We start from the raw sequence: 20224 nt of genomic DNA, 5'->3' as shown, positions 1-20224 counted from the left end.
AGAGTCTTATTCAAAGGAAGAGTTCACTTGCCTTGTTTTATTCTATCCATTCTGGCATTCAAATCCTTTTGCAATAGCAAAATGCTGCTCACTTTCAACCCTGCTCTGGCTGCTCTAACTGAAACTTATGTGATTTGAGGATTAGAATAGTCCATTACACTTCTGAGCAGTCACACAATTTCAGGACTCATGTCTAATCCATAGCCTAAGTGATCTTTCTAAAACATCTTGTTTAAATATTTCAGTTTTATCAGTGAGACAAAGTTCAAACTCTTTAATATGGTACACAAAGCTCTCCAGAGCCTACAGCTTTCCACTTCCAAAGTTTATTACTAATTCTTTTTTATACTGAATTATTCTCCATTCAATGCATCCCTTCTGCCCCTGAACACTGGTAAAGTTTCACATATCTTTTAACACTCCACTAAACCAACCTCTTTTTTTTTTTTAATCATTTCCTGACCTTCTCTATCACCTTCAGGCAGTTGCTTTCTATTGTGATCTTACTGAACAAGTCCAAATCTCTGTTATGTCACAAGTTACTTTGAATTGTGCTTGTTTCCCTTTCCTATTTTTTCTTTCTCCTTCAACTGTGGCCCATAGACAGAGATTATGTATTCTTCCTATCTCCAGAACATGTCATAGGTTCAGGCACATGCACAGTAGTTACACTGCCCTACATGCTATTCACTCATTCAGTAATTATTCATTAAAGTCATAACAGGTCCCAAGAACTGTGAAAATATATTATTTTGATGAATATTTTATCAATTAATTGAATTTTCTTAAAACTTACACATATGCCATACCCAAGTTTCTCATTAAAATTAAATATACAAAATGAGTGATAACATTTGGTCCCAAAAGTCAATGTTTAAAAGCACTGTTTCTATTTCATTTCAACAATTTTCTTTAGAAATAATCAAACAGAATAAAGACAATATTCCCCCTCTGAGCTACTATGATTTTGATCTACTCTGAGGTTGGACACTTCTGAATTTTCTACTGTAGTATGAAATATACTATTGTTTGTTCTGTTCCAAGACAGTGTATCAGGAAAGTGGCATAGACAAACTACAAAGCCTCTAAATGTGAGTGACTAGAATACTGAAGAGGTTCCTACTCATTTCAAATGAGGCAGAGAACTAGGGTTTGCTCACAGAAATTAGTGATCATCAAAAGCTAACACCCACAGAATATTTACTATGTACCATGGATTGCTTATAGTTATGAACTTAGCTTGCAAGTGGCTGAGCTAGAATTCTGGCAATGTTTTCTCACCCCTGCACTATTCTGTTTCACTGTATGAAGCTGAAACAGACCAGGGGCAGATATAATAATTACTGTTCAATGTTTTATAGAAAACTGACATAATATTATTAAGTTGTTGAGATAATAAGCTGAGTACGATATGATCAAATTATTTTTGTATCTTGTGTCAAAGGAGAATTTTCAAATAAAGTTAAAAGCATGACCTTCATGCAAATATAAAACATATGCCAAAGAATTTATTAGCTCAATATTAATGAGGAGATAAGGCAATTCTTAAAACCAGTTCAAAGGAGAATGCAAAGAACAGGCATGTATAGATCAGGTGTATTGAAGTGAAATTGTCAGTGGACTCAAAACCAGCTTCTTCCACAGAGAAGGGAAGCATTTGAATATCTGCATATCTGATAGAATTATCTGCATGGTTCTAAATAACAGTTATATCCCATGCTGTCATTTTATCTACAACTTAAAAGGTTGTAAAATAGCACAAAGGCAATGAAAGGTTAGATTCTCATGGATTAGTCAGATAACCAGGAAGGCTGGACTCTAAATCATTCAATATTCTATTGGAGACGCCAAGTAATGTTTTTGATTGTTTCAAATATCCTTGACCTTGTAAGTTCACAGTCAAAAGTAGAAAATATTCAAGTAATTCATTTTTAGGCACTTGTTGCAATGCCACATGAAACAAATTCTTACTATCTCCTATTGGTGATTGATGATGGCATAAAAATAAATTTATGCTCTAAAAATAGTCTATCAAAAATTGTGAACTCAAAATGAGGATATCTGCATTCTATGTCCTTTAAATTATACTATTTTATACTATTTTATGAATTGATAATGAAAAGGTTGATATATATATTAAGAATCTTTCTTTTCCATGATATTTTGTCTAAAAGATTATTCTCCTTGAAATCTTACCATTTGCATTGATGGGCATAGAGGGTATTATGCCAAGTGAACCAAGTGACAAAGACCACAAAATTTCACTTATATGTGGAATCAAAAGAATAAGTAAATTAGAAAAAAAAAACACCAGAAATAGACTTATAGTCAGAGAGAACAGAATAATGATTGCCAGAGGGAAGAGGGACTGCATGAAGAAGGTAAAGGGATTGAGAAACAAAGTGGTAGTTATAACACAGTCACAGGGATATAAAGTGCAGCATATGTCATATACTCAATAATCTTGTCTAATAAAAGAGTAATATGCAAATAGACGATAACTCCAACACACAAGATAGCTGCCCCCATGTGGACACAAGATGGCCGGCAGAGTAGGGTGGTTGTGGGCAATCAGCCTGCAGGGGAAGGAAGTTGGGAGGGACCTGCAAGGGAGGGCAGTTGGGGGTGATCAGGCCTGTAGGGGAGGACAGTGGGGGCAACCAGGCCAGCAGGGGAGGGCAATTGGGGGGAATCAGGTCTGCAAAGGAGGACAGTTGGGGGCAACCAGGCCAGCAGGGGAGGGCAATTGGGGGGAATCAGGTCTGCAGGGGAGAACAGTTGGGGGTGACCATGCCTGGATAGGAGGGCAGTTAGGAGTCGATCAGGCTGGCAGGGGAGTGGTGGTTAGGTGTTGATCAGGCTGGCAGGCAGAAGCAGTTAGGGGCAATCAGGCAGGCAGGCAGGGGAGCAGTTGGGAGCCAATAGTCTTGGATTGTGAGAGGGATGTCCAACTGCCTGTTTAGGCCTAATCCTAATGGGAGAATCTTAAACGGGCAGTCGGACATCCCTCTCAGGAACCCAGATTGGTGAGGGTCCAGGCTGGGCTGATGGACACCCCTCCATGCATGACATTTGTGCACTGGGCCTCTAGTCCTATATAATAAAAGGCTAATATGCAAACAGAATGAATGGTGGAATAACCAGAACAATCGAACAAACTGAACAACCAGTCACTATGATGTGTGCTGACCACCAGGGGGCATGTGCAAAACATGGTGGGCTTTGGCTGGAGCAGGTGAGCGGGAACACCAAACCAAGGCAGGGCCCCAATCGCTGTCATTGGGTTAAGCCTCTGGTGGTTACTGAAAATTCTTTGCTCCCACATGCTGAGCTCCTACCTGGCACTCACACCTGCTGCTGGCACCGGCCCTGCTTGCACCCACAGCTGGAGCTGGAGCCACTAGTCACACCCACTGCCGGTGCCCAGTGCTGGTCCTAATCATTCTGTACCATCAGCGGGTATGAAAAGTGTCTGAAAGCCCTGATCACCCCTGAGTGTTTTTCCACCTTCTCCTGCTCCTGTGGGATGATCAGGGCAGCAGCCACTGCATGCACCTGCTGACAGCACCAGCCCCATTCACACTCAATAATCTTGTCTAATAAAAGAGTAATATGCAAATAGACGATAACTCCAACACACAAGATAGCTGCCCCCATGTGGACACAAGATGCACCAGCCCCAATTGCTTCGTACTGTCAGTTGGTACAAGTGGGGCCAGCACTGTCAGCGCATGGGAGCAGCAGCAGCAGTGGAAGCAGCGGTGATGGCAAGAACTGGGCTGCTGGCAGACAGGGGACTGGAGGCCACAACTGGCAGGGGTTCAGAAGATGGGCTGTTCCTACCACAGCCTCTTGGTCCAAGGTTCCTTTTAAGGTTCACAAATTTGGGCACTGGGCCCCTAGCATTATTGTACTAACAATGTATGATGCCAGTGGGTACTGGAAATATCCAGGAGAACACTTTGTGAAGTTTATGATTGTCTAATCACTATGCTGTACACCTGAGACTAAGACAGAATAATATTGATTGTAAATTATAATTAAAAATAACATAGAAATATAATCTAATCATGGAAAATATTATTTTCTTGCTATTTTTATTTTATCCCATTATAAACACTCCATTTGGCAGTGTTGTCTTTAGTAACTTATGATTTTTAAGAATAAATTTTTAAAACACAAGATAAAATAGTATATTCAATTTATTAAAATTAAGACTTTATTAAAAAAAAAAGACTGATTTTAATAGAGCTGGAATGTGGGTTATCTTCTTTTATTAACTCATTAATAAATAAGTGATGAGATAGCAATATGAATTAATTATTAAGGTTAAAAAAATTTAAAACCTAGCTTTAAGGCATAAGCATTCAGATTTATTATTTACATTGATGGGATTTAATATATACTTGAGAAACAAATCACTTCATTTTTTCATCATAGACAAATGTATTGATCTATTTTCTTAATTGTGGAAAGAACTAGTCTAGAGACCAAATATCACTCAAAATGTCATGGAAAAGGGCAAGGTCTGGTTCACATGCACCTTTTGGTTTTGTCATAGCTTAAGGACAGATCCTCTGACAATACCTCATGCTCCTTAAGAGTATACTACATGCTCCTTAAAGGTAGCGAACTTATATTTGAAAAGCAATTACTTGTAGCGTACTCTATGATTAAAATGGATTATCACATACATTATATGCGAGCCTCACAATGAACTCATAAGTAGTATTAGCCTTCTTAATTTATAGATGGAGTAACTAAGGTTCAGATATTATTATGCCTTGTCCAAAGTCACAGAATTTTTAAGGATGGAGTCATGAATTAAAATTGCTGAAGCAATATTTGTCATAGTCTAGTGAGGATACACTGATAAAAACAAGTTTATTATAAGAAACAGAAAGATAACCACTAGGGGAGGCTCTTAAAATCATCTTAAGTAATGAAATCCAAAAAGATATGTGGATTGGTCAGGAAATTTAATAGGGAATATACAGTACTGGTAACTCAAGTCTTATTAATACAGTTAGATGCTTTCCCAAAAAATGGCAATAAAAATAAGCCCTGGTTTTTAATTGGTAGTTAGTAATTTAAATGTGTTATCCTAAATTTTTATTATTATTTTTTATTGGTTACGGTATTATATGTGTACATATCAATGTTTTAATTGTGTAATTTTTTAATATTTCTAGTGCATACTGGAGGTAGGGTAATTTTTAATTTTTAGTCTCTCTCCACAGAATAAGATAAGATCAAAAGGCAAGAAAAAGTGGTTGGGTTATTTCAGCTATGTATTTTCATTTCTCTTATAAACCAGTGCTTTCATCAGATAGTTAAAGAAGTAATATTCCTAGCTATCACTATTGGTGGTTATAAAATAGATTTACTTTCAATTTGCAGTAAATTCTTAGACTCTGCTTTTCCAGCTAAATCATTTTGCCCTCCTTATAAGACACAGGAAATGTGAATTCCTTTAAGCAATAAAGATCTATGAGGTTCTTAGGATAAATGTTATGAAGCTATAATTTTGACAAAACTGGTATCTGGAAAACAAGCCCTGGAGAACTTACTCTGTCATTTTCTGACCAGAGGACAGGCTACTATACCGACCAAAGTGAATAAGAGCAACACCTCACCTGCCTACACAACTTTTCCTTAAAACCTACTTGGTAATAAAATAAAACAAAGTCTTTCAAATTTAATAGAGATATTCCTGTTTCAATGATTATACAATCTATCATTTCTAATTTCCATCACAATTCATCTTCTATCTATAAATACCTAAAGAATGATAAGACTATAGATCATTAAATTCACTTATTCAAATCATATCTGGCACATGATCAAGGATATAAACCTCAAATTACTGACCATAGACATAAGCTTCTTACTTTGATGAAAAGAACATCATATTTCTATTGAAAGAACAATTATTCTAGAGTTGATACAACTCTACAAGCTCTAATTCATTTTTAATCTGTCAAATTATGCCTCTTAAAGGAAATCAAATAATACAGAACAGAAAACTGAGGGGGACTTTTCCTGTTTCTCTGGAACCTGAGCCAAATGATGGGGACAGAAAAGAGTCAAACATTCCACTTTCTAAAGAAAGCTTCAAACAACTGGGGGGCCTTGCAACCTGTCAAAGCTTCCTAACAGGCCGACAGCATCCCCAGCAACCATTGACTGCCCTTCCCAAGCTATCTGAACTGAAGACAGAGGAAGAGAAAGAAATTGTGTCACTGGAATGAGAAAAGAAAGGGTCCCAAAACTGGGAGTGCAGTTCCCAGTTAAGCAAAGTGATTATGATTAGTTGTAAATGACTATGGATTTCTGTAAATTACTTATCAGAAGGTGGCTCCACAAAGAGGAGAGGTGTCCACATCAAAAGGTTAAAAGGCTGCCCTTGCCAGGTTGGCTCAGTGGATAGAGCACTGGCCTGTAGACTGAAGGGTCCTGAGTTTGATTCCTTGTCAAGAGCATACATACCTTGGTTGCAGGCTCTTCCCCAGCCCGGGCCCTGGTTTTGGCTTATGCAGGAAGCAACCAATTGATGTGTTTCTCTCACATTGATATTTTTCTCTGTCTTTCCCTCTCTCTTCCACTCTCACTAAAAATCAATGGAAAAATATCCTCGCATGAGGATAAACAAAACAAAACAAAAGGTTAGAGGGTTGGCCTGATCTGCCAACCAAACAATGCAATGTCAGAGGACAATTTAGGTGCATAAAGGGTACCTATACCCCTCCTACCCACCATCACCACCACCACCATTCAAGCTGTTTTGAGCTTCAGGCATTGTATAAACTCAGAAAAAGATGGGACCAGGATACCAGCAGCAGTATCAGCACAGACTTCAGGCCAGATGAAGCTTAAAAAGGGCTTCTTGAATAAATATAGAAAATTTAAACCTAAGACTAGATAGATGAGAAAATAAAACTTGAGAAAGGAAACATTGAAATAGGGCTGGATTTTTTAATGAAAATGACTAATAAATCCCTGGTGTTTGGGTATGTGTGTGTGTTTTCATTTATACAAAATTTCTCAAGTTTATCAATAATAAGTGAACATGAGAGTTCATGATAAAAAATTAATTGGGCCATAGAAACATAGATACAGACACAAATACCTGAGTTTTTGCTCAAAATTCACTATTTAATTAGCATTTAAAAAAATATTTGCACCAATCTTAGAACCACTCACTGATTTGCTTAAAATTTTTTCATATCAACTTATGCGTCTTTGTAATGTAATATGAAATGAAGCAGTGAGAGTTCTGAGCAAGAGGCAGCTGGTCGGTTTCTCTCTCATGAGGTTTCTAGCTCTCTATCTCTCTCTCCCTTCCTCTCTGTAAGAAAAATCAATAAGATATATTTAAAAAAGAAGATGCCCTATCTCCCTGTCTAATTAGTATATTACCCATTTATTAGTATAGATGTCACCCTCTCTCTTTAAAAAACAAATGAAATTAATCTTGCCAAACTTTGATTTTGAATGCTGAGCATCAATAATTGTGAGAAAATACATTTCTGTTGTTTAAGTCCCCCAGCCTGTGTTCCTTTACAATGGCTGCCCAAGCAAGCTAATACAGATACTTAAGGAACTTTTTGACTGACAGGTGAATAGATAAAGGCACAGAAGTCTAGGGGGGGAAATGTAATTTTTGATACATGTTAGATTTCATCATGTAGCAATAATTAAGGTCTGATCATGGCATGGTCCCCCTAATGGTGAATTCAAAGCACTGATTTCACCCCCTCTGGTGTTATTAAAATGACATTTGTGAAACTGGGCCAAACAGGTAATCATGATAGAATCCATCAATGATCACATAAATAGAGTTATCTTGCTAAATATCAGTTGCCTGATCCAGGAGCAGTGGTTACATTTAAAATTATTGGATCCAAATAAAAGTAAAGTCTATAATGTGGAGAATATATGAAACCAGGATTTGAGGGTATTAAGCTACTTAGATTCTTGAGAAGCAATCAATCCAGGATTTTGAGGGGATTAGGCTATTTGGACTCCTGAGAAGCTATGATCTAGTCCTTCCTGTTACACATAACTAAAAAGTTTTAAGGGCTATTGGAGGAATGAAAGACTAGGACTATTAAGCTATAACAGAAAAATGGCTTAGGAGTATTCATACATTATTTTTTGTTGTTAAAAAATCTTTCAGTGATTTTATATTTAATAGAGGTCCAGTGCACACAATTTGTGCATGGATTGGGGGAGGGGGTCCCCTTTAGCCAAGCCTGCACCCTCTCACAATCCAGGACCACTGGCTCCTAACTGCCTCTGCCTGTCAGCCTGATTGTCTCTAACTGCCCCCACTAGCCTGGTCATCCCCAACTTCCCCCCCTTCTGTGTTGACCTGGTTGCCCCCTGGTTACCCCCAAATATCACGCCGCCACCACCACCCCACCCACCCACCCACCCACCCCCCCTCCCACCCACCCCCCGCCAGCCTGATCATCCCATGTAGCCTGCTGTTCAGTCATTTGGTCATCCCTCACTAACCACCCTGCTGGCCTTGTTGCCCTAGTACTGTTCACTTAACTGGCATCCAACAACTTCACCTTAAACTGCATTTATAGAATAAAGTTAAGCATCCTCAGGAAGCTGAAAGATCTATAATCTGATTACTGCCAATCTACCTCTGCTCTTTCCTTGCTACTTCTTGATGCTTATTTTTCATTTCAGTAACCTTTCTGGGATTTATGTCCCTTACATTCCATGCTATTACTTACTTCTATACCATTGCTATGGTTGTTCCTTGGACCTGAAACTCCCTTCTTGTTCTCATATGATTAATTTCTGCTTAAAAGTTAAGATTTGCTGTAGTATTGTGTCTTTGAGGGAGTCTTCTGTAATCCCACCCATACATAGGACTCTCTTAATAACCAGCAAAAGCCTCTTTTCTTGCATTCCCACATTATTTCATTAAAGTCTATTTGTTTTCTTCCTCACTAACAGAAGAGCATCTTGAAAAGAAAGCCTTATAACTTCTTTACTTAAGCTTATTCTGAAGCTACTAGTTCAATGCTTTTCCTTTCATAGGCACTGAGTAGGTAATGAGTGAGAGAATGAATGATTAAATGAATGAATGAATGGAGTAACTGAACAGTTCAAGGAGAAATTGTTAGTTGCAATGGATGAAATAGTATTTCCTCCTTTTTATTCCCTATAGAAGGATCATATTTTTCTCTAAATCCTATAATCTTTGCCTAAATTCACTTACTTGGACCCACAAAAAATACCAGGAGATACTGTAGTGTCTTAACTTTTAACCTGATAAAAACTATTAGAATAATTCATAACCTAAATATTTTCTAGTAAATTGGACTGAATAACCATTCTCTTTCATTTTAGTCACATTTTTTTCTAAAAACATAGAATCTCATGATTTAATAAGTAAAGATAATATTGACCAAAGAACTTTTTGTCTATTTTTAGAGGAAGCAAATAACCTTTTAATTACATTTAGTTTTTAAATTTAATTTTTTGCTTTAGTTCTTATTGAAGATGAAAAATGTTAATTGAAAAATTTAACTTGAATATTTGTATTCAAATTTCTCCAAAATAAGTGTAAGATAAATCTAAATAATTAATTTTCCAAAATATTATTTTTGTATGATTGTAGCATTTCTGCTTATAATGTTGTAGTTTGAAACCATACTAAATTTTGGGGACATTGTGAACCTGGATATTCTTTTTAGATGTACAATCATTATTACTTTTACAATAATCAAGTTTGTTTCAGAGATTTACATATATTAAATAAAAGGATGTCTGGAAACAGCATGAGGTTATTAAGTATATATCCCGAAAAATGTCTCGATATGCCACTAAACTAATTTTCCAACTCGATCCCACACCAATCACTGCAAGGCTGCTTGAACCGCCTCTCTAACTCAGCCAATCCAAGCAGGCTTTTTATGCATGCAAATTATACATGTTCTGAACCCGAAGCTACACTGTGTTCTAGTAAAAAGCCTGCTCAGATTGGCCAGAGTCAGAGAGGCAGTCTATTAAAAGAAGAACTGGTGTTGCCTCAGAAGTGGGGGGTAATCTTATACAGCGAATATAGGCCTAAACCTATGTTTTAACTGTAAAATTAGGGGGGTCATCTTATACGCCGGAGAATATGGTATGTTTTTAAAGTGGGTATCCTGGGCAGGGTTAGCAGGCAAGTCTACTCTATAACTGAAATATTTCAAGTGGGACTATAGCATATTTCCTCAGAATCCAATACTGCCCACATGTCTTGGACCCCAGTTTCTCTATCCAGATAATTGTTAGCGATATATTCTATCTTTCAAGCAAATAACAAACAACAAGACACCCTAATTGAGTTTGTAGAGAAAACACTCTAGCTATAAGAAACTTTTCGTTATATATATTTTAAGCCAAAGAACATATTCTCTTAACAATTTAACAAATACTTGGAAAGAATTATAAAAGGAACTAACTTAAAATAAATATCACAAAAGAATATTGCTTTCTGAGGTTAAAGAAGATACAGAATATTTTATTATCAATTTAAATATAATTTATTTTAGGAAAGAGGAAGGAAGAGGGATAGATAGAAACATTGATGATAGTGAAACATAGATTGGTTGCCTCCTACATGCCCCCTACTGGGGATCAAGCCCATAAACCAGGTATATCCCCTGACTTAGAAACAAGCCAGTGATTTCTTGGTTCAACCACAGAGCCACGCTGGGCTGGACAAATCCTCAATTTTTAAATCCCCATTTTTAATAAGATTTGTTGGATACAACAGTTATTATAAGGCAGACTGCTCTTTTCAGCTTTCCATCACCTCTAAGTTGGCACTTAAAGTGTTTACATAATCTGTTTTTGTACTTTGGTTCACTTTTCTATATAGTCCAAAGTGTAAAAGGTAGATGGGCAATTTATTAGTAGGTACATAGACATCTTTTTAACAGTATGAAACCAAACGCCCTAAGAAAGAGAAGGAGCAGGTAGGAAAAGGTAAATGATCCAATTTCTTGGACAATAATTTGCTGAGATTTTACTTCCCCTGGGTTTCCTGCATTCAGGTGTCATCACCGCGGCAAAGCAGACTCCAGAGTGAGGCTGCTTATCATTTACAACTGGGGGCAGCGGGGTGGAGTGCAGATAGAGGAGGGCAAAGAGGGCATACATAGTGTGGACTAAATTAAATGAAAAATAAGTAAATAAAACTGGCTCAAAGAGAGGCAGAACTCCCTTTCCTTGGCTCTTTGTATTTAAGTAAGGATTTTGTAGTCAGAATAATTTGTGTTACATGAATGTTTCCCAAACTGTATATTCCAAACCATGTTGCTCTGCTAGTATGACATGTACATTTTGAAAATCAGTGTGCTGTGCAAATGTCATCTGATACAAATAGGGCTTACGGTAAAAACTGGGGTTAGAAACACAGCTTCCATAAATGTCATCGGTGACATGATAAAAAAAGAAAGATAGGAACCTAATTTAAAAAAAAAAAAAAAAACAGTAGAACAATTTTATACTACTTACTAGTTAAAAATATGTAAACCTACAATAATCATGGCACTTGACCTAGAACACATATGTCAAACACAAGGCCCGCGGGCCAAATCCAGCCCGCCAGGCCTTGCAATGTGGCCCGCACCGCGCTGTCATCACTGCATTCCGCTGTCAGTTTATGACATTGTCAGTTTATGACTGTTCAGTAAACCATTAGGCCCGCGATTTAGGCTGGATTTTAGATTTTGGCCCCTTCTCTGATTGAGTTCGACACCCCTAACCTAGAAAAAGACATGCATACAGTTTGCTTGAGGAAGTGAGTTTCAGAGGGTTAGAGTTCTTATGAAGTGGTAAAGGGAGGATTATCTGAACTTTCAGGAGAGGTTGCCACAGGCGGGGAGGGTTGTGCTTCAGAACATATGCAGTGAGCTGAGGTAGATGGAAACGTTTGGTGTGTGTATATTTTGTGGGCCATGTGTGTCTCGGTCCAGCTGGGTGTGGTTTTCCTCATTGCTTCTCCTGAAGGAAACGGTGCAGAAACAAACACAAAATCTGTGTAACACTCAAAATGTTCCCCGATATACCAGTCACGTTTGGAGCACATTTCCATGTTCTAAATGAGCACTATCACAGAACTGAGAATGCTATGCACTTGAGAAATAAAAATGGGAGAAGGCAGCTTCTATGTTCAAATAAGTTTAGGAAATAAATTGATTAAGCAATGTTGAATTTTTTTCTGGTAAAAAAAGTTCAGAAACTTTATATGGTAATGAAACTCTGAAACTTCAAGAAGACAGTGGGTTTGCAATACTTTTCAAAATTATTTGACCTTGGCATCTCCTTTTTAAAAAGTTGATTTTATTGTTGACAGAATTAAAGATGTACCTCATTTTTAATCTGTGGTGCAAATAACATTAACATAGCCTAAAAAAATAATATTTCCATGTAGCACAGCTTGATAAATGCTTCTCTTTAGTAATATTTCATATTTATTGTTATAAAATACAAAACAGGGATTTTGCTCAGAGAAGAACTATATTATGATCTAACTCAGTTTTGTGTACATTAAAAAAGAATTCTGAAATAAATTTTTTCAAATACCATTAATGTGTCTAACATTGCTGGCTGTATTTCTTCTGGCTCATAGAGAACTGAACTATAACAGACAATTAAAATGCCTCCTTGGAGTTAATAAAACTGTCATATTTTCAGCATAATTAACCAGACAGCCAAAATTTTATAAATCTACACCAAAAAGGTAAACTTGAGATCGTAAATGCATATGCTTTTCTGGGATTTCAGGGTGATCATATCTATAAATAAAATCCTTTTTGTGAAATCTACAAGATTTGTTTTAAATTACTAATTTTACCGATTATATCATTTTATACACACACAGGCACACACACACACACATGCATACAGAGGGGGGCAAAGGTAGGTTTATAGTGGTGAGAACTTGAGTTCAATGTTTTACTATTATATATTTATTTATTATTGTTTATCTTTACTTATTTATATTATTTGTCTTCTTCTTGAGCATTTACAAGATTGTATCTAAATGCACTAGGCCATTGTGATATTCTTTTGAGCTAGTAAAGCTATTGTAACAATCATAGCCTGCATTGCCATACAAACAACTAACTACAAACCTACTTCTGCCCTCCCCTGTATAGTATACCTATTAATACATTTTACAAAATAAGGTTGATTTTGTTTTCATAAATATAGAGAAGAGCATTCCAAGCAGAGGTAACAGAAAACTCAAGAAACAGTCTCTAGTGTGGATGCATGTAGCAGTAGCTAGCACACAAGCTGACTGCAATAAAGAAGAGTGAGAAGTGACTGATAAGGAGAAAGGGAGGAGTCAGGCACACAGGCAGAATCAAAGGTGTTTTATAAAAGTTTGCATGTAGGGATTTTTGGAGAGAAATGGAAAAGTCAAAGATATTCTGAAATTTAAGCCTAACCAAATGGGATAAGTATGCCCCCCGGAGAGATAGAAGTACAAAGTAAGAGTTGGCTCAAGGAGATTATACAGAGTTGACTATCTATTACTTAAACAGTTCAATAGATTTCTTCTCGGTTGCTTATTTATTAGGTAATTCACTACTCACACAAGTCCAAAATAGGGGAAAACAAGGATTTTCATGAGTTTTCTGCTTATAAGTAGCTCCATTCAAAAGCTTAAAAGTAAAGGTAATTAATGCGAGCTGCTGTAATAGATAAAACCAATATTTCACCAGCTTAACAGTAACATTAATTGCTTGTTCATATCACAGTTCATTTAGTGGGTGGACTAGATTGCAAACGGTTCTTTCCATGATATGGTTCTGTCATCTATAACAGAGGCTGCAAAGATATTCTGCAGCCAGGAGGGAAAATGTGCAGAATCACGAGGAGAGAGCAGAAATCCCACCATTTATTTCAACCCATTAGCTAGACTTCAGTCATAAGGCCCCACCCAGTTCCAAGAATGGATGGAAGATGTTAAGTTAGCTCAATGGTCAGGAATAATATGTCACATTGTCTTTGTCAAAAAGGGAAAGAAGATAAAGCTCTCAACTAAATTAATGAAGGACTAAAAATTAACCCGGAAACAATTTTCTTTTATTGTCCCTGGTATCAGTAGCCACAAACAATACAGAACTAAAACCAAAAACAGTCATAGCAAGAGAAAGGCACTATGTATAATTAATGAAGTATAATTAATTTGAAAAATAATTTTTCCACAATCTTTCAAACTTAGCTTAAACAAAGCATTTAGAAACTCTGATCAATAACTAGCATGCACTCATCTTGGCTTGAATAAGTAAAGTTGCCAAGTTATGTGTGGATTTAACTTACAAAGCCTTCAGTTATGGAGGTAGAATGGCTGCCTTTAAAAAATTTCCAATTTTTCTATATTTTCTCTAATATCTCTCTCTCCCCTTCTTTCTTTCTTTTTTCTTTTTTATCTGCACTTTCTCACATAGCTGGTGGTCATTTGAATGTCTTCTTTGGAGAAGTGTCTGTATTCTAATCCCTTGCCCATTTATAAATTGGTTTATTTGTGCATGTTTTTGTTATTAAGTTGTAAGAGACTCTTACATATTCTGGATATTAACCCCTAATAAGATACGTGGTTTGCAAATATTTTCTCCCATTCTGTAGGCTGCCTTTTCACTTGGTTGATTGTTTCCTGTGCAGTGCAGAAGCTTTTTAGGTTGATATAATTCCCTTTGTTTATTGTTCCTTTTGTTGCTTATGATTTTGGTATAAAATCCAAGTCATTGCCAAAATCATGTGAAGGAATTGTTGCCCAATGGGTGTAAAGTTTCAGTTAAGAAAAATGAGTTAGTCCTAAAACCTGCTGTACACCGTGGTGCCTATAGTTAGCATGGTATTGTGCCACAAAACAAATGAAAAAAAATACAAGGCAATTTTTGGAGGTGATGAATATGCTTACTACCTTGATTGTGATGATGGTATCATGAATATATGCATATGTACAAACTCAATAAAAATGTATACTATATATGTGCAATTTTTGTGTATCAATTTTATTCAATAAAGCTTTAAAAATGGAATGTTGTCTAATTATATAAACTTTCTAGGTTTAGAGTTAATATAGTTTACATTAATGCTTTCTGATTTTTAATGATTGTGAATGAGAATAAAACTTTTCCAGCTATAATAAAAGAAACTTTGCAATGGAAACATATCAGATATTAGTGCCTAAGAATTAACCCCCTATTTGAACCTTTGATAAATTGTAACTACCTATACAGTTCTTCCACCCATAGCACAGTCTCCTATATTCTCAAATATTCTGTGTCTTTTGCATTTTAAAAAGAAGCGTTACTGCCTGAGTTCCTAATTCAAAGAAATTTAGAGGGAAAATTGATTCTATATCCTGGCCAAAAAGCAGTGTATCTATTTCAGAAACACACACACACATACATACACACACACACACACACACACACACGCATTTCTCTCTGTTTTAAGCAGAATAAACCTGGGTGCCTCAAGATGGCTTGTTTTGATATCAAAGACTGTCCTCTAGGGACCAAGTTGTTTTCCTTGAAACTTGAAAAAGGAAATTAATTCTTTCACATCCTGCCGGCTTCCCGATCCCACAGCTTCTGCATCTGACTCAGAGCTGCCTGCAGTTTGTATCCCTGAACATCATCGGCGTCTGTCTTCCACAGGATTTGGATTGGTCAAACAGAAGCAGAGGAGGAGCCACTCTGGACATTTTTTTCCCCTCCACACACATAAAATCAGCAGCAGCTACTAACACTCAGAGCAATGCTGGTGGGAGCCTCTGAGACGCAGCTGATGTGGGCATGTGCACACACACCGTCTCCCAATGGCAGGGCAGCTCCTAGGAAAATCATTTTGAAAAGACCTGCATGCCTAAGACTACAGTTAAACCGAAAGTGAGAACCAAAAATAAAATTAAAAAAGCAAACAGCAGGCTATTTTGACTAAGACTAAGCATTTTGAAGCCAAAGATTTTAAAAGGACTGGGATGAGAGCAGTATCTGAAAGAGACTAAAACTTCGCATTTCAAGCTGTGGAGCATGTGACAGTTCTTCACAACAGGCATGCCACTTTCAGCCTCATAAAGGGACAGGAAAAGACCTGGAGAAAATCCCGGAGGCCCCCTGGCCCCAGGAGCTGAAAGCCGTTCAGAGGGGATCTGAACCCACCGACCCAGGATGAATGCCACTCACCACCACAGAATGCACACTTCTCTCCACTTCCGGAACCTCAGCACCTACAGGCTGCACAGCAGCAACGCCAGCGAGCCCCTGGGAAAGGGCTACTCGGATGGAGGCTGCTACGAGCAACTTTTCGTCTCCCCTGAGGTGTTTGTGACGCTGGGTGTCATCAGCTTGTTGGAGAACATCCTGGTGATCGTGGCAATAGCCAAGAACAAGAACCTGCATTCCCCCATGTACTTTTTCATCTGCAGCCTGGCCGTGGCCGACATGCTGGTGAGCGTCTCCAACGGATCGGAAACCATCGTCATCACCCTGCTGAACAGCACCGACACGGACGCGCAGAGCTTCACCGTGAACATCGACAACGTCATAGACTCGGTCATCTGTAGCTCCCTGCTCGCGTCCATCTGCAGCCTGCTCGCCATCGCAGTGGACAGGTACTTTACTATCTTTTATGCTCTCCAGTACCATAACATCATGACGGTGAGGCGGGTTGGGGTCACCCTGAGCTGCATCTGGGCAGCCTGCACGGTGGCGGGCGTCCTGTTCATCATTTACTCAGACAGCAGCGTGGTCATCATCTGCCTCATCAGCGTGTTCCTCACCATGCTGGCCCTCATGGCCTCCCTCTATGTCCACATGTTCCTCATGGCCAGGCTTCACATGAAGAGGATCGCCGTCCTCCCGGGCACGGGCGCCATCCGCCAAGGTGCCAACATGAAGGGGGCGATCACCTTAACCATCCTGATCGGGGTCTTTGTGGTCTGCTGGGCGCCCTTCTTCCTCCACTTGATATTCTACATCTCCTGTCCCCAGAACCCATACTGTGTGTGCTTCATGTCTCACTTTAACTTGTACCTCATCCTGATCATGTGTAACTCCATCATTGACCCTCTCATTTATGCACTCCGGAGCCAAGAGCTGAGGAAAACCTTCAGAGAGATCATCTGCTGCTACCCTCTGGGAAGTATTTGTGACTTGTCCAGCAGATATTAAATGGGGGGCAGAGGAGATGCTGAAAACATGCACAGGAGACTTTTTCATTCTTACGGAACCTGAGCAGGGTGCTTCGGTGACAGCTTCGTCTGTGGAGGGTATTGGTTGAGAATATCTATTGTATAAATAAATTCAAGTTGTATGATTTGGGGTATGCAAAAAGGCCCAGTCTCTGTATATTTTTAATGTCATGTTGCTCTTTGGCTGTGTAATGTTTGCATGAAAACACCTTTGGCTGTGCAATGTTAACCCATATTATAGGTCGTAGATACTGTGGATTTACTGAAAAGAAAAGAAAAAAAAGTTCTTATTAAAAGCTTAATCATGTCTCTTTCTTGTAACTGGTAAAGATGTGACACTTTGCTTGTTGCAGTAACATGGAAATCACAGCCTCGTTAAATGTATTCTTATCAATGGTTTCTTATGTTAAACTGGATGCACAACCATGTAATGTAGAGATTTGAGTCTCACATTTAAGGGGGCAATATTAAAGAACAGATGCTTACTCATTTGAAACATCAGCTGAAATTTCCAGTCATTTAGTAAAACATGTTCATTCTCCCTGTAAGCAGTAGAAATGAAGCTCCAATTGACAGTAAAACAGCTATTGGGGGGGAAAGTGAATTTTTGGGTCAGAAAACTGTGTTTCTCAAAGACAGGGAGCTTAGTCCCTCAAGGAAATAGTTTGCTATTCCACTCAGGCACTTCTGTTTGGGTAGGAATGGGGGGGGAGGAGGGAAGAAAGCAGCTATGGGAATCACAGTGTTCTGAAAAACCTGAATTCACAGGTCAAGCTAAACCTCCTGATACCATCCTATTTCCACCCATCGTTACTAAAAACAGAGAATAAGGGCTTCCTGCCCCTTTAGCAAGGGACCCGTGTCTGCTGAAGTGTCCAGAAAAGGTGGTGCTGCCCCAAGAGCTGGCTTCTCATCTCTTAAAAAACACCACTAGCATTGAGTCCTTTCACTTTTCACAGGGAAGTGATTTGCTGTTTACTTACTAGTGGAGTACTATTACTCATCAAGGACTTTAACTTTAAAAACCACATCCATAGCACAAGTATTTTCAGGAAATTTTTGTGAGTATCTAAAGTAAGGGGACACTGATGCTGGCACGTTTTGAGCAGGAAGTAAGACCCTTAACCCCAGAGGACAACACGGCATAAGTTAACCTTCCACAACCACACGGTGCAGAGTAAATACTTGTTTTGCTCCGAAATAATCCCAGAGATTTGGCTACTGAGCCATACAATCTGTACTTTCCAATTTGTGTGTACTTGAAAAGAAAGAGAAAGAAAGCATATTAGGCTGGGAATTAGCAGTAAACTATCCTTTGATTTAATTTATAATCTCTTCAAATGCTCATAGGCAGAGATAACATGCTGAGGTACTTCTTAATTCAAATATAAATGGTTTACTTATTAATAAGTCTCAAGAAATACTTTCACCGTTCACATGGAAACGTTACTTAAACATAATGTGGTATTCAAGTTTACAAATTAATGGTGGTACTGAAGCTTGTTTCACTGCAATTCCATTATTTAAACACAAAAATAAGCATGAGGATTTTTAACACACTCTGACATAATAGTCAAAACCCAAAGCTGCAGCCAGACAGACAGTGTTGTCTTTTCTACTCTTCTTGTCCATTCTCTTTTTATTATTTATCTGTATTGTTGAAAGTTTTGCAGGTGCTCCCTCTCCTCCCCCACTGACTTCCTCTGTCCCTCACCCATGATTGTGAGAAATCCCAGGAGCTAGAGATATAAAAAACGAGGCTACAAGCATGCCCCTGCCCCCCCCCACACACACACACACCCTTTGTAGTGGCTGCCCTTGCAATGTATTTATTTCTCCTTCAAACGTCATCTCAGGTGCTGCTCGGTCCATCTGGAAGCAGCCCGCTTCTCCCACTGGAAGAAAATTGGCTCTTTTGTGTTCACATTCACACCCACTCCTGTCCTGTCCCACCAGCCGATCTGGGTCCCCTGTATTAGGCTTCAGTTTATTTAAGGGCTAACACTATGTCTTACTCATTTTTCCTGCTCTCCCAATATTCCTCTATTTTGTTACTTCTTTCTCCAAGAAAACCAACATTGTACCAGGAGAGCACGTCTTATCACCCAAAGCCCACAAGTGACATTAGAGTTACCTTATGGTGTTATATTGTATATGTGTTTGCACAAAGGTATAATGACATGTAGATACCATTATACTGTCATTCAGAATAATTTCGCTTCCTTAAAAATCCTATATGCTGCCTACTTATCCCTCCTTCCCCCAAACCCTGACAACCATGCTTCCTCTCACTGTCTCCATTCTCCTTTTCCAGAATGTCATACAGTTACAATCAGACAGTATATAGCCTTCTCAGGTTGGCCTCCTTCGCTTGGTAACATGCATTTAAGATTCCTCTGTGTCTTTTCATAATTTGGTAGTTTATTTCTTTTTAGTGCTTATGTGGTTCTTTTTAGTGCATATATCACTCTATGGATATAACAGTTAATTTATCTATTCACCTACTGAAAAACATCTTAGTTGTTTCCAATTTTTGGCAATTATAAATAAAACTGCTGTAAATGTTTTTGTATGAATATACATTTTCAACTCATACCCAAGCACAAGAATTAACTTTTTTCGCCGAAACCGGTTTGGCTCAGTGGTAGAGCGTCAGTCTGCGGACTGAAAGGTCCCAGGTTCGATCCCAGTCAAGGGCATGTACATTGGTTGCAGACACATCCCCGGTGGGGGGTGTGCAAGAGGCAGCTGGTCGATGTTTCTCTCTCATTGACATTTCTAGCTCTCTATCCCTCTCCCTTCCTCTCTGTAAAAAAATCAATAAAATACATTTTTTTAAATAACTTTTTTCATATATATATTTATTTCTCTCTCTGAAATAAATAAATAAATAAATAGATCATTTATTTATTTCAGAGAGAGAAAGGGAGGATAGAGGGATAGAAACATCAATGATGAGAGAGAATCATCCATCAGCTGCCTCTTGCATACCCCCTA

The 20224-nt window shown here is 38.2% G+C and overlaps 1 protein-coding gene across 1 annotated transcript; it reads left to right on the top strand.

The window, feature by feature from the left end:
• The first annotated feature begins 15806 nt into the window (after positions 1-15806).
• MC4R (melanocortin 4 receptor) lies at positions 15807-17645 on the top strand. The gene has a single exon (XM_084888435.1). The coding sequence runs from the start codon at positions 16206-16208 to the stop codon at positions 17205-17207; it is 1002 nt and encodes a 333-aa protein (XP_084744561.1). The 5' UTR covers positions 15807-16205; the 3' UTR covers positions 17208-17645.
• The last annotated feature ends 2579 nt before the right edge of the window (positions 17646-20224 follow it).

The sequence above is a fragment of the Pipistrellus hanaki genome, assembly GCF_964339955.1.
Source record: "Pipistrellus hanaki genome assembly, chromosome: 6".
NCBI classification, from domain to species: Eukaryota; Metazoa; Chordata; class Mammalia; order Chiroptera; family Vespertilionidae; genus Pipistrellus; species Pipistrellus hanaki.
Note: the sequence above shows the minus strand (reverse complement) of the source record. Positions and strands in the feature narration are given on the sequence as shown.

Excerpts from the sequence above, each read along its gene's own strand:
- MC4R (XM_084888435.1), top strand. The coding sequence starts at position 16,206 with ATGAATGCCACTCACCACCACAGAATGCACACTTCTCTCCACTTCCGG.